At 35.4% G+C, this 15,788-nt stretch overlaps 2 protein-coding genes across 2 annotated transcripts; both read left to right on the top strand.

The window, feature by feature from the left end:
* The first annotated feature begins 509 nt into the window (after window positions 1-509).
* Window positions 510-1,929, top strand: LOC127123662 (uncharacterized). Its single transcript, XM_051053864.1, has 2 exons — window positions 510-1,127; window positions 1,870-1,929. Exons 1-2 carry the CDS (start codon window positions 510-512, stop codon window positions 1,927-1,929), a joined length of 678 nt encoding a protein of 225 aa, XP_050909821.1.
* Window positions 1,930-6,620: 4,691 nt separating this feature from the next.
* On the top strand, window positions 6,621-8,342 carry LOC127121522 (GATA transcription factor 19). Its single transcript, XM_051052002.1, has 2 exons — window positions 6,621-7,628; window positions 7,844-8,342. Exons 1-2 carry the CDS (start codon window positions 7,188-7,190, stop codon window positions 8,159-8,161), a joined length of 759 nt encoding a protein of 252 aa, XP_050907959.1. The 5' UTR covers window positions 6,621-7,187; the 3' UTR covers window positions 8,162-8,342.
* Window positions 8,343-15,788: the final 7,446 nt, after the last annotated feature.

Raw genomic sequence — 15,788 nt, 5'->3', positions numbered from 1 at the left:
ACCCAATGGATGAGGGGTAAGGAGGATACCAAGGTGTGATCCCTATGCATATGCATATGATGAGAATAACATGAGGGATCTTAGGGTCAAAATTGGGATCTTACAGGTTACCTCGGACCCAAGGTGGTTATGATTCAACATGGGTGGTTGTGGATCGATTAACTAAGTCTGCGCATTTCTTGGTAGTGAAAACTACTTACAAGGCAAGTCATCTTGCACGGTTGTTCATTTCATAAATCATAAGACTGCATGGTGTTCCAACTAGTATTGTGTCTGACAGAGACCCAAAGTTCACTTCAAGATTTTGGAGGGCATTCCAACAAGCTATGGGATCGAAGTTGTATTTGAGTACGTTTAATCATCCTCAAACGGATGGTCAAACTGTGAGGACGATACAGACACTGGAGTATATGTTAAGAGCTTATGGACTTTAAAGTGGAGGAAATTAGAAGGAGCTCTTACCATTAATTGAATTTGCATACAACAATAGTTACCATGCAAGTATCGGGATGGCTCCTTATGAGGCCTTGTATGGACTGAAATGTAGAACACCTTTGTATTGGACGGAAGTTGGTGAAGAAAGAATATTAGGGCTGGAGATTATTCAAGAGACTATGGAAAAGATAAGGATGGTTCGTGATAAGATAAAGAAAGCACAAGATCGCCAAAAGAGCTACACAGGTCACAAAATAAGGCCATTAGAGTTTAATGAAGGTGATCATGTATTTCTAAAGGTGACTCCGAGATTGAGACTGGAGGGACCGTTTAAGTCACGGAAGTTAAGTCCGAGAAACGTAGGGCCATACCAAATTATAGAAAGGATTGGTGAAGTAGCTTACAAATTAGCCTTACCACCTTCTCTATCAGAAATGCATGATGTTTTTCACGTATCTCAACTTCGAAAGTTCATTCCAGATTCTTTTCAGCCTATTCTTCCAAATTCAATAGAAGTAGAAGCAAACCTAACTTTCGAACCTCTACCAAGTCGTATTGTAGGACGGGAAATTAAGGTATTGAGGAATAATGAGATCCCTCTTGTTAAGGTTCAGCAGGATGAATCACATCCGGGTGATGCTACCTGGGAACTAGAGTCTGAAATGCGAGAAGTTTACCCTCATCTCTTTCAGGTAATATTTATATTCGAGGATGAATTTTATTTAAGGGGGGATGTAATACCCCGTATTTCCTTAAAAACTCAAATTCCTATTATTTGAGATCAACTGAGATCCTATGTGCTCTAAAACTTATCAGTTGGGATAAATAGAGTAAATAGTGAATTCAGATTTACTTAATTAATATTAATTGGGACTGACCTTTTATTAATTGAAACATTTTGGTAACACTAATAATGGGTCAATTGCTATAGTAGAAAAAATATTAAAAGTGTAGTATCACTTGGGATATTTGTTGCTACTAGTAATCTTTTCTAACCACGCATTTCTAGTGGCAAATGATGGCCACATGTTTCTATCCAATACCCACCAACCTTGTAGCAATCCATTTTCTCTATGTATCAGAAAAGCTAGTGGAGAGAAAAGGAAGCAAGCTAGTGGAGAGAAGAAGGAGGAGGAAAATCTTGGAATCCATCATCATCACTTCACCACCATCTCATCTCACCATCTTTGTCAACCTCCTCTTCCATTTCCTAAGGTGGGCTCTAGGTAGAACTTTAGATTTAGAAGTTAGGGTTTGATGAACCATGGAATTGATAACATGATAGATGATATTGTGATGAGTTTATCTATGAATCATGTGAACCTTCATTGATGATGCTTCTATGTGTGTTCTTGTATTTGTTGGATTCTTGTGATATAATGATGAGGTTGTTGCTTTGAAAGTGTTATTGATGTGTTTTATGATTATGTCAAGAGATTGGTTGCTAGAAATGGAACAAATATTATGCAGGTCGAAAACTATGTTGTTGTGTAGAATAAATCATGTTTTGTGCAGGAACCAATCGATTAGTTTTGTAGTCTTTTCCAGACCAATCGATTGAATGAAGTTTCTGTGTATGGAAAAGTGGAAAATGTTTGGGGCCAATCGATTGGACCTTAGTAACAATCAATTTTATTATCTTTCTATTTTGAAGAAAATGAAATTTTTGCAGGACCAATCGATTGACAGTGGACTGCAATCGATTGCACAAACTTACTGACCTTGAAAAAACTGAAAATTGTTCAACTGTCAATCGATTGACACTGAGGACCAATCGATTGATCCTTTGCATTCTTTGAAAAACAGAAATGTGAGATAAACCAATTGATTGGGCTTCCCCAACCAATCGATTGGCTCATGCCTAAAACTTCAAATCTCAATTCTTTAATGTTTATAAATGCATTCCATCAACTATTAATCACTTGTTATGTTATACTTATATTGAATCAATGTTGAATGTGAGAATTGCATGTTGAATCTGGTGAGTTAACCTAGTGATCATTCTTAGGCCATAAGTTAGACTTATAACTTAGATAACATTAGAAAGTGACATTCATTCGTACGATGCTTATGTGAAGGTCGTAAATGAATGGTTGCTATAGTTGAGAGTGAGTCGCTTTGTATGGAACATGCATTGTTATTACTTGTATATTGGTGAATGAAGTCACCAGGGATAGATGAATCTAGTTATGTTTTATGGAACTGATCACGTATTTAGAATGTTTTACCCTTGATGGTGTATATCTCTATTTGAGATGCTTAATTGAGTAAGCAATGAGATGAGACTCTAATGATTCGTGCCTCAATTGGTTTTAAGCCCCAACCATGGCGGGCATGTGGGATAGGTGGACACCAAAGTGAATTAGAGGCCCATACGGTAAAAGATACCCTAAATGGGTTAGAGTCCCATACGGGTGACGATCGCTTGGATTGAGTTTGGAACTCATAGAGGACCCGATATCCATCGTGAAAGTCGAATCATACGAGCATGCATGAACTGAGCTTTCCCTAGACGTAGGTCCACTCAGGGATTGATGTTTGTGAATCTGAATAGTGACTTATTTGAGTTGTGAGAACTCATGAGCATGTTGCCATACATTGCGAGATTTTCCCCCATCACTTAAGTCTTTTTTTCCCTTGTTGACTTAAGTTGGATATTGATTAGAAAACCCTGTAGAGCCGAGTGGACCCAAAAGATAGGGAACCCACTAGGATTATTATCTCACCCCATGTTGTTGATTATTTTTCAGGTAGTTTCGATCAGGTGAATAGTAAGGACAAGATAGAGTGATGTCTTGATTACCTGATGTTTTGGATGGCTTCTCCGCTGCGTAGATATTTTTTGAGATCATTCTACAATGATCTAGTTCCTAATTTTATTTTGGGCACCTTTGTGTATATCTTGTGCCATGTAGCGTTTTCTTTTGGGCATGTAATATGTACACTATTGCCGCTAGGCGCTTATGTATTTCAGTATCAGTATTACACTATGTATAATATGTATTCTAGACATATATTATATGTGGGTGTTACAATTACTACAGTAATGAGGTACTCGGTTACAACTTTGCTTCAAGTATTAAAAACAACTTTTTAAGGCAAGACTTCAATGTTTTTTATGCGTTTACTTTGAAAATATTTTAGCTTAAGTTTGAATGATATTTTTTAAAATTTTAAATGATATTTAAGATGAATGATTATATATCAAAGATAAAGGAAATCTTAACTTTATCCAAAGTTGATCTTTGCCACTTTATCATGACTGATTATTTTCTTCATCTTTATTGTTAATTGTTGATAAATGTTGACTTTATCTTTTTTCTTCTTTTGTTGATGTATTTGTCTTCGTCAAAACCCTATCCAAGGTCAAAGAGAAACTCTTCTTCACAGTATATATATATATATATATATATATATATATATATATATATATATATATATATATATATATATATATATATATATATATATATATATATATATATATATATTGGTATAATCCGTCAAAAACCTTGGTTCTTGCTTCACTCATCACCTTCTCAGTTTTATTCTTAACGATTTTGTATTTTTCTCAAATTTTAATATTTTTACACCTAACAATTCATTAAAACAATCACTTTTTTACTCTAACTTTACTTTGAACACTTTTATTCCACCCCCATTATTTTTTAACCCTATGTCCAAAACCTCTTGATTCACCCAACATCTCTTTAACCTTTTTTTATAATCCCTTGGATCATATTATTCCACATATCATTTGCATATCTTTATGGTTTCCGAAACTCTCCCTTCAAGATCTTGTGTTGGAAAAATCTTTGTTTTCACTCTTCAAATGACACCACTTGATCCGTCGCGCTCCCATGCATTTTCTTCTCTTTGCTCTCCCCTTGATTCTTATATCCATAACCAATAACCCATGTTGGATAGTAAATCTCTCCCATAACAACTTTATAATCCAAGCAATGCTTCATATCTGACTTCCTAATAAGAGAAATATATCAGAGAAAATCCCACCCCACTTTTATATGTTACAAGATGTTCATATCTTTTCTTAAATCACGTATATTTTTATAGTAAGATCGAAAGCCGATGAAAACTCCAAGATGAATTTCCCATAGACTACGTCCCCCAAGTAAGTTCTTAAAACCTCTTGCTACGCCTTCTACATTTCCATTTAGATCACCTCGTAGAAAAATATTTTCTCCTTGGGGTATATCTTGGAGTACACCTTCTAAATCCTACCAAAATTTTACCTTAAGGTGTTCATCTAACCCAACCTGAGGTGCGTAAGCACTAATGACATTAAAGGTGTCTTGTTCCACTACAAATTTCAAGGTTATGATTTGATCTCCCACTCTTTTCAGATCCACAATATCCTTCTTCTACTCCATGTCCATAATAAACCCCACCCCATTTTTTGATCTAACTTTTTCAGTGTACAAAATCTTAAATTTCGAATTATCTAATTCTTTTGCCTTTTCACTTGTCCTTTGAGTTTCTTGTAGACACATAAAATTGATCTTCCTCCGAACTATAATGTACAGTATTTCCATAGATTTTCCATTAGGCATGCATATATTTCATAATCCAAAACAAACCATACTCTCGTGAGCTAACTTCTTTACCCACACTTGTTCACGAAAATATGGACGCCCTTACTTATTTTCACTGCATCCAGACGGCGATCCAATGATCTTTTCTATTTTGACACTGTACTCTAGCCATATAACACATGCTAACAGGCAACGACCTTACATTCATACTATTTCACAATTGATTCATGTCATAGAGATTTGATAAAGTTTCACGTTAACTGTCGACTGCCTCATATAATCGTTAACTGTCGACTGCATCGTATAACCTTTTCCTTTTATCTAGGCTTAAGATCAGTTATGCATAACAAAACTAACACATGCAAGATTTGTGTTAAAAACGAAGAGGACAAAATTCTAGTTTAAAAAAAGGATATAAAAGATAGATGTAAGAAGTACTTGCATGATATTTAGTGATGATATGAGGTAGAATAAGCGTGGAAAAAGAAGAGTAATAGCAAGACAGTTAAACCACCCAAATACCTATTGAAGTGTGGAAAAATCTTGAATATGGAGGTATTAAGTAGCTCACACAATATTTTAACACAATTATAAAATCAAAGCAAATGCTAGATGAATGGAGAAGAAACACTCCAATTAAGATCTTTGAGAACAAAGCGGATACACAAATTATGCAAATTACAAGGGGATTAAGCTTATAAGTCACACTATGAAGTAATGAGAAAAATGATTGAACGAAGACTAAGAAAAAATACTCAAGTTATTGGTAACCAATTTGGTTTTATACTTGGGAGGTCGACATGTAAGCAGTATTAGATAAGTCAAAAATACATGCATTTAATTTTCATTGATTTAGAAAAGTTATATATATGATAAAATGTCTAGAGAGATCTTGTGAAAATTTCCAAAGAAGAAATAGATTATGATTGCCTATAGTCGAGATATCCAAGATATGATGTAAGGGGTCTCGACTAGTGCGAGGAAGCAAGATGAAGACATCGACGATTTTTCCATAACAATAGGATTGTACCATGATTCAACCCTAAATCCTTACCTTTCTACTTTAATTTTGGATGCGTTTACATAATATATCCAAGAGTTAGCACCAAAATATATATTTTTTTATTGTAAATGATGTATGTAGTCTTACTTGAAGAAGCGAGTAAGAATTTAAACAAGAGATTGGAAATGAGTCATAGAAATATATATATTTCATCTATGGACGAAGACATGTAAATTTTAGTGTAAGAAGAATAAATTAAACTAGGATAACCAAAATGTTAGAAATAAAAAAATATATTAAAAAGAACTATTTAAAAAAAGTCAAAAATAATGAATTAGATCAAAAAAATATTTGATTCAATATCATAATTTGATGCATGTAGCGATTCTATTTGTTAAAAGTTTAGTCTAGTGGTTGTTGTAATCTATAATCTCTTTTAAGTATAAAGAGACTTATTAACCATGTTAGTAAGAGAAGACAATATATAGAATAGTACTATGAATTATGAAATGGATAATATATTGGATTATCATGATTAGGAATATTAGAGAGCATGTAAATATATATTTTGGGATTAGAGCGTGGGTGTGAAGGTGAGATAGAGGAGCGTGAGAGGAAGGTAGAGGAGAAAGGAGGGAAAACTATTCCATTTTCCTTGGGAGTGTGGCAGTGACAGAGTGATGCAGAGGCAGAAATACGGATACGGACAGAGGTTTTTGAGACACTAATAAAAGCCTCGTGATCGGAGAAGATAGATCCATTCAATACTGTTTCCCTCTAGTCACGTGCCCTCTTTTGACCAACTCATCATCATCATAGACCATTTCTTTTCTTCTCTCTCTCTCACTCTCTCCTACTATATAGTCTATACATATACATACATGAAGTCATAAACAGTACTACTACTACTCTTAGTCTCTTACCCTTCATTTCTTTTCTCTCTCTCATATCACTACCATTGTTTTTTCCATTGGGTCCCTTCTCCTCTCTATATCTTCATTTGTATTTGTAAGTACATGTCTCCTTTGGCATTTCACGACAACCTTCACTGCACCTGCTGACTCCTATTTCGCCATTTTATTACAACTTCATTCACTACCACACTTTTCTCTCTCCTCTCCTCCAACCTTTTATTATCACCACAACATTTCTCATTCACTCTTCACTCCTCTCTCTCTCTCTCTCTCTCTCTCATAATGCATCAACGTTCTTGTAACACTTCTTCTCAAGCACACGTCATGGGACACTGTACATGCGGTATGTTTCATGGACAAACACAAAACAATTCGTTCTCCATGTTATTCTCTAAACCTTATGACGAATCTCTTGAAACCTATTGCTTCACTCCTTCTTCTACTTCTTCTTCTGTTGATTGTACTCTCTCACTTGGAACTCCTTCCACTCGTTTCACTGAAGATGAAGAGAAACGAAACCGACATGAACGTCGCTCTGTTAAGAACTTCTGTTGGGATTTACTAACTCCCAAACAGTACAACACTACTCAAACTAAACCTACACGAGGAAGCAATATCAATCACACCAACAACAACAATAATGATTCTCTCCTTGCTCGCAGATGCGCAAACTGTGACACTACCTCTACACCCCTTTGGAGAAATGGCCCTCGTGGCCCAAAGGTATTTGAGTCTGTTAATCGTTTTGTATGATTTTTTTTCTTGTGCTTACTATCTATACAGATAGAATGGAACATATCTTCAAAGATACTATAGAAAATGTCAAAATGGTTCAAGTTCAACCAGTAGTGTGCTATGGATTAAGGAGAATAGTTAGGATTAATTTCTATAATATTGATTTCAAGATTTTAATGGCTTCTATTTGAATTGAAATGCAGTCACTATGCAATGCCTGTGGGATTAGATTCAAGAAGGAAGAGAGAAGAGCAAGCGCTGCTGCTGCTACACCGACAGCGGTATCCGTCGGTGTAATGGAATCAGCTCCACTGTATAACCACCAGCACCACCAGCACAACCACAGCGCATGGTTTGTCCAACCGCAGAACCAGAAGACACAGTGCTTCTCTCAGGCAATTAATAACGAATTTCGCTTCATGGATGACTCTGATCGTGATTCTGAGAATGGCATTCCTTTTCTCTCTTGGAGACTCAACGTCACTGATAGAACAAGCTTCGTTCATGACTTTACCAGATGAAATTAAAACGAATAGTAATGATTATAATAATGATATAATAATAGTACTAGTAGATTTACAAAAGAAGCTAGAACGGTCAAGACTAATGATAATGATGTAGAAGATGTTCTTGATTGTGATGGTTATATGTTATCGTCACATGATGTTTTTTTCTTCCATTTTTGTTTGCTTCCTTTTCACTCTATTTTACATAAAATGGAGTGAGAATATGGGATAATTCTATATTCTTAGTTTGCTTTTTTCTCTTTCAGTTATTAACCTAGTATAATTTATATATATATAAAGTTATAAACCTACTATGGTTAAGCAAAGTGTGCATGGGATGAAAAACTATATAGTTGTTGTTTTTATTTTATATATATTTGCTGAATCCCACAACAGAGACGTTGATATTCATATATATACACGAATACAGGTAGATATGTACAGTACTGGTGGAGGATTGGATTTAGTTAGTTTGAAGCAAATCTAATGGTCCAATGCCATTGTTTAGAATCACTGTTCTCTCTGAACTGGACACTGTACAGTTCAGTAACAGTGAAACTGAAATGTCTTTTTTAGAAAACCGAGCTTAGAATCTTATCGTCCAATGAAGTTAGTGTTGTTGCATTGCCTGCAAACTCAGCCAACTTTTTCATTTTCATTGTATAACCTATTGCATGATTATCTTAAGTATATATAGAATTAACAAAATGTGTACTTATTTAGAGTAATTATTAGTACTCATGTATCAGTCCTTAACAAAAAGAACCTAAACTCAATGAATCATTGAAGAAGCTGAAAATGTTTTAATGTTGTTGGTGAAAATTAAGGCCTAAAGCCCTTGTAGAACTGATACAAGCAGAATCAGTTAATAAGGTATGATATTAGTCCTACTGCACAAAAATTTGATACTTGATTAGAGAATTGGCAAGGATGAATCTGAGAACACCCATTATGTAATGTATGAGATGTACAAAACAATTTTATATATGATTGCACCATGATTTTCCCAAAGTTCAGCCATATAACAACAAAATACGAGCCAATTTTGTGAGGCAATCCAAAAATAAACCGTACATGTTAAGGCTTAACCACTTTGTTTGGTTAAAGAAAGATTTCTGGCTTTCCAAGTAAGATGACTAGAGCAAAAATCAGTTAGTAATTAGTTTGTTAGTTTGATGGTTTTCTATTACGGTGTTAGTTACAAAGCATTGATGTAATATGCAGCCTATAAATAAGGCTTGTTAATGAATGATAAAAATAGAGGCCCATGATTGGTCTTGTTTTACGAAATTACTCAAATCGCATTTAAGTTCTTTCAAGCTTGCTTTTCATTCAACTATAGAAGCCCATGATTGGTCTTGCTTTTAATTGAATGATTTGAAGGTCAAGAACATTTTGTTTCAATCAATTGATAGATAAACTTTTGAAACTATTCTTGATCATAACACAACCATACATATTTGGGATTCAATGCGCCAAAAATATCATGACTCTACCAAGGTGAAGATATGACAATTACATGCACTTCGCGAAGACATGAAGATTGAAGAATTTGTATATTATTACTTTGCAAGATCGTTGGCCATTGCCAACAAAATGAATCCTCATGGTGAAAAACTAACTCATGTTAGAATTGTTCAAAATATTCTCTGATCTTTGACTTTAAGATTCAACTATGTTGTATGATTTAAAGAAGAATTATATGTTATAACCACTATGTCAGTTGATGAACTACCTGTTCATAAGCAAAACATATGTGATCACAAAGATGAAGATCAAGTCCAGAAAGTTTTCAATGCAGGATGAGGCTATGCTCACAATAGAGATCGTGATAGAGGTAGATAGAGGTAGAGGGGAGAGGAAGATTCACCGAAGAAAATGTAGAATGCTACAAGTGTCATAAACTTGGCCACTTTCAATCATAATTGAAATTTTGTTCTATCGATGACAAGATTGCGTAATAGAATAGGTAAATGCGTAACATGTAGAATGCTACAAGTGTCATAAACTTGACCACTTTCAATCATAATTGAAATTTTGTTCTATCGATGACAAGATTGCGTAATAGAATAGGTAAATGCGTAACAGAGAGGAAGTGTAACACCCCACATAATACTATATAGAATTGGATTATGTAAAACGTTAAAAACTTTGTACCGAAACAAACATCGTCTAAACTGTATTGCATCAAAGTATATAATACATAAGAGTAAATATACCAGATGTCAAAAATAAAATAAACAAAAAAAATACAACGGAAAACAACCATCAAATATTAAAGAGCAGCTTTCTTGCCAATTCTCTAGTCCCAAAAACTTTCTTGAAAATAACAACATGATTTAGGTGATATTACTAAATCTCAATGCAGTTCCAATAAAAGTTAGAGTATCTGTGAGATTTCTCTTTGTATGGAAACATAAAAACTCGGGTCCAAATAACCCAATAAATCACTACTCTAGAATGTAAACAACAAAATATCTTTTCCCGGAAGATCCCACATTTGGGACTTTGGTCACACGTCACATATCTCTATCACCTCGAACATCTTTCCCTGACCGATCCTACAACTTCACCCCAACAATTAGTTATATTCTATCATAAGTCCTCTATAGAACTCTAACCCACTGTGAGGTTCACTCCTCTATGGGACTCTAACAATACAACATCCATACAACTACACATGGCATAGTAAGAATCATATTTTCAATTTCCAAATTTACAATAATGGAAGAATTCACAAAACCATGATACCCCTAAATTTCATGCAAAATTTCCCATAAAGCTACAACTATCTAACAGTCTCACCTTGATTAGAACCTAGAAATGAATAATTAAGAGATTTTTCTTCTTCTTCTTCTTCTTCTTCTTCTTCTTCTTAGACAAATAACCTAATAATATAGTATAACAATACAAAACACAAAGACTCAACAGCAATTAAAGTCGCCAAGCTAAATAATACAAGTTTGAGTTTTTTCAAAGGAAAACGACTCCTTAAATAGCAACAATTGCCCAGCATAAAAGACCTTGTAGGATTTTGGTGTGTGAGCATTTGGAAACTGTTGAGAAACAATGTCTCCAATAACATAACAAAGTTATGAGATAAAGATTGAATTTCTTGAACAAACACAAGAAACCCTATTAGATTTTACAAAATAGAGAGAAGAAGGAAGAAGAAAAAAAATTGGTTAAAACTGCTTTACTATTCACTTACTTAATAAGGGTTCAAAGATTACAAATGAATAACAATAATTAACCTCTCTCAACAACCTTATAGAACTAACTTATTTATAGACTACTAAGCTAACTTGAGCAACAATTGGGCTTTACCAAAGGCGCAATTCGACATACTAACTTAGAATATAAGTTAACATATTTCAACAACATGCTTGAACATTCTTCGACTACAACATGCACAACTCCTGTCGAAATATCAAGTTATCCCCTTTGAGATTAGAGTTCGATCTAAATTCTCACAAATCTCCACCTTGGAACAAACTCTACAAACATAAAGGGAACAAACTAGATCTCTTCATGCACCTTTATCAACTGCATACATTGGAAAAACTTGTAGCTTGGCAATGTCTTGGTGATCATATCAGTAACATTGTCTTCAATCGAATCCTTCAGCACTAGGACTTCTCCATGCTCGATTATCTCTCTAGCAAAATGCAGCCTCACATTGATGTGCTTGCTTCACTCATGATAGGTTGAATTCTTCGACAAGTGTATTACACTTTGAATATCATATTTAAGAGTGATAATTCAACCTTGAAGTTCCAGCTGCTTAGAAAAACCTTCAAGCCACAATGCTTCTTTCATAGTTTTGGTGAGGGAAATATACTCCGCTTCAGTGGTATATAAGGCAACAACCCTTTGAAGTATCGTTTTCTAACTAATTGATGTGCCAAACATAGTGAAAACATATCCAAAAATAGATTTTTTGGAATCCATACAACTTTCATAATCAGAGTCGACAAATACTTCGATTTCGAGTTAGCTATCATCACCAAAGGCTCCACCATAAATAATTATTCTGTTTAGAGACTCATTTATGTACCTTAGAATCCACTTTAATTATTTCCAGTGCGCCTTCCCAGGATTTGCCATATACCTGCTTACAAGGCTCACTCCATACGGTATGTCTGGCCTCGTCGAAGAGTGTGTACTAGTTTTAAAGTTCTATTCATATAGGATATTTCGACTTCAGTACTAGGACTTTGAGTCGAACTCAGCTTGAACTGAGGATTAGTCAGTACTACCACAAGCTTTGAATTCGACATACTAAACTTGTCGAGAATCTTCTTCAGGTATGTCTCTTGAGATAAGCATAATCTCGAATACTTTATATCTTTCCGGATGTCTATCCCAAGAATCCTGGAGGCAACTCCCAAATCCTTTATGTCGAACTCCTTATTGAGTTCAACCTTCACCTTCGTAACATATTCAACATTGTTTCTTGCTATGAGGATGTCATCCACAAAAAGAAACAAACTATCAAGTGAATTTCTAGGTCGAAATATGAAGTAAAGATAGTGGTCGAAATGGCTCCTAGTGAAACCTACGTGTGCCATGAACTTGTCAAATATCCTATTCCATCATCGAGGAGACTGTTCTAGGCCATATAATAGCCTATTTAGTTTGCACTCATAATATTCCTTTCCCTTTTCTACATACCCTCCAGGTTTCCTCATTAGGATTGTTTCATCTAGATCACTATACAGGAAGGCAGTCTTCACATCCATTTATTCAAGTTCTATGTCAAACTTCACGACCATAGAAAGCAGCATTCGAATGGATATATGCTTCACAACAGGTGAGAATACATCATTGAAGTCGGCACCTTCTTTCTGAGTGAACCTTCTAGAAACCAACAATGCCTAAAATCTCTTCGACATCACTCCTCCGGTTCCTTCCTTAACCTTGAAGATCCACTTACAACTGACTAACCTGGCCCCTGCAGGTTTCTTGATCATCTCCCAAGTGTTATTATCATGAAGATATTTCATCTTATCATCCATGGCTTTCAACCATTCAATCTTGTTTCGACTCCTTACAGCTTCCTTGTAATCTCTAGGTTCTTCATCAAGGACCTCACTTGTAGAGATTAAGGCAAATGTTATGAGATCTTCATAACCAAGTCTCTGAGGTGCCTTGATGACACTTCTCGACTTATCTCTTGTTAGTAGTTAGTCATTATTAGGGGTGGCAAAATGGGCTGGCCCGTGCACCTTCCATAAATTGGCGGGTTGAGTTGAGATTTTGTGCTCGCCTACCCGCTCAGTCCACCAGCCTAGTTATCAAGCACTTAAAATATTTATCATGGTTGGTTGAAGGTTAACTCTTATTGATGGTTCTATTTTATACTTTTATTTGTGAATTTATGTAATATTTTTTTAAGTAAAATTTGTTTAAAAGATGCTTTACAATTTTTTTTTCTAAAAAATAAGTGAAAAATCTAATTGAAATGTTAAAATAAGTTTATTAATCTATTAAAAAAATGAAAAAAAAATATATAAAAGAATAAGCGGGCAAGCCCGCCGCTCGTCAACCAACCACCTTGGAGGGATATGCTAGATTTTTAAGCCCATTTTCACTTGACAGGCTTGCCCGCCCTGACCCTTTTTTGGCGGGCTTAAGGCAGGGCGGGGCGGGGCGGGCGGCCCATTTTTCCACCCCTAGTCATTATCATTCTCCTCATCATCGACAACAACTTCCGCTTCTTCTTCATCTTCATCTGGGTTATGCAATTCAACATCAACGTGCTCCACCTCAACAAGAATCTCTTCCTGTTCCAACTCGTCTTCAGAGATCTTGGTACTTCGACCATCGTTATCAGTTTTCTTGAACGCCATTTTCGCTTCATTGAAAATTACATCTCAACTTGTGACACACCTCCTGTGACCTGGCTCTAGGAATCACAACCTATAAGCTTTGTCTCCTTCAGGGTATCCAAGGAACATACATCTCAGAGCTATAGGTTCGACCTTGTCTTGCCTAATGTGAGCATAGGCTAAACAACCAAATACTCTAAGCCTGTCAAGATTAGGTGGATATTTCGACCAGACTTCTTCAAGTGTCTTCATCCCTAAGGCTCTCGAGGGACACCTATTTATCAGGTAAGCTGCAGTCATGATTGCCTCAACCCAAAACACCTTCTTTAATCCAACACTAACTAGCATGCATCTAACCCTTTCCAAAATGTTTCAATTAAACTTTTTCAGCCAAACCATATTGTTAGGGAGTACCTGCAGTAGTTCTATGCCTTGCAATACCAGACGAAACATAATGGTTGTCGAAAGCCTCATTGCAAAATTCAAGACCTTTGTTCGTCCTCAACCTCTTGACATTCCTGCCAGTTTGGTTTTCAACCAGGGTATTCCAACTCTTGAAATTTTCAAAAGTTTCATCCTTAGCTTTCTGGATGAATACCCATAACTTTCTAGAATAATCATCAACTATGGATAGGAAATACTTTGCAGCTGAGTGTGAAGAATTCCTTGCAGGCCCCCATAGATCAACATGGATGTAATCAAGGGATCCACGTGTTCCTTGTTTACCTTTACCTTTGTTAAACTTCATTATATAGGATTTAACAAATACAGAAGGTTCATAAAACTCTATTTTTTCGATACAACATATTTTGTTTCGACAATTCGACCATGCCTCTTTCACTGACATGGCCAAGTCTCTTGTGCCATAGCTTAGTCTTCGACACATGTTTTGTGGATGCTACATCTACTGAACCACTTACAACCTCAACCTCAAGGGTATAAAGCCTTATTTATTCACGCCTCTCAAGACTTCCTTCAATCCCTTAATTACCCGTAGGATACTTTGATTTCCTTTGAAAACATATCCTTTATTGTAGAGTTCATCAAGAGAAATTAAATTTCTCTTAAGATCAGGTACATACCTGACATCAGTCAATAGCCTTATTGACTCATCATGGAGCTTGAATCTCACAGACCCAATATATGCAATTTTGTATGCTTTTTTGTTTCCCAGCAGCACTGATCCACCACCGTGATCACATAATTTCTCAAACACATCCTTGTTTAGATTCATGTTCCAAGTACAACCTGAATCCATAATACACTCCTTGCTAGATTCGCTGCTTGAAACCACCAGGACATCAGATGATTCATAACCATCTTTCACAATAGCTACATTACCATTATCCTTTCCACTATGATTATTCAGTCGACCAGGGCATACTTTTCTTGTATGAACCTCTTTCTTACAATGATAACACTTAATAGAAAAAGCATTACCATCATAAGAATTCTATAGAACTTTACCTTTCTTCTTCTCAAACCTACCATCTTTCTTCAAGAATTTTCCTTTTATGGAAAATCTTTTGCCAACTGTCGATGACTTGTGCGCCTTTCATTCGTTCAAGTCCTTAGAATACAAGGCAAATTGAACATCTTCAAAGTTCAATAAATCTCTTCCATACAAGAGAGTTTCTTTGAAGTAAGCATGAGACTTAGGAAAAGCACACAACAACATCAATCTTGACCTCGATATTCTTAAGATCAATAATCAACTTATTGAACGAATCTAGGTGTTTATCCAAGACTTTGTTTTCACTAATCTTGAATGAATGCAAATCTTGCTTCAGGTAGAGACTATTAACCAAGGA

The sequence above is a fragment of the Lathyrus oleraceus genome, chromosome 2 (assembly GCF_024323335.1).
Source record: "Lathyrus oleraceus cultivar Zhongwan6 chromosome 2, CAAS_Psat_ZW6_1.0, whole genome shotgun sequence".
In the NCBI taxonomy this organism is placed as follows: domain Eukaryota; kingdom Viridiplantae; phylum Streptophyta; class Magnoliopsida; order Fabales; family Fabaceae; genus Lathyrus; species Lathyrus oleraceus.
The sequence above is the reverse complement of the archived record's forward strand: the minus strand, read 5'-3'. Positions and strand labels throughout refer to the sequence as shown.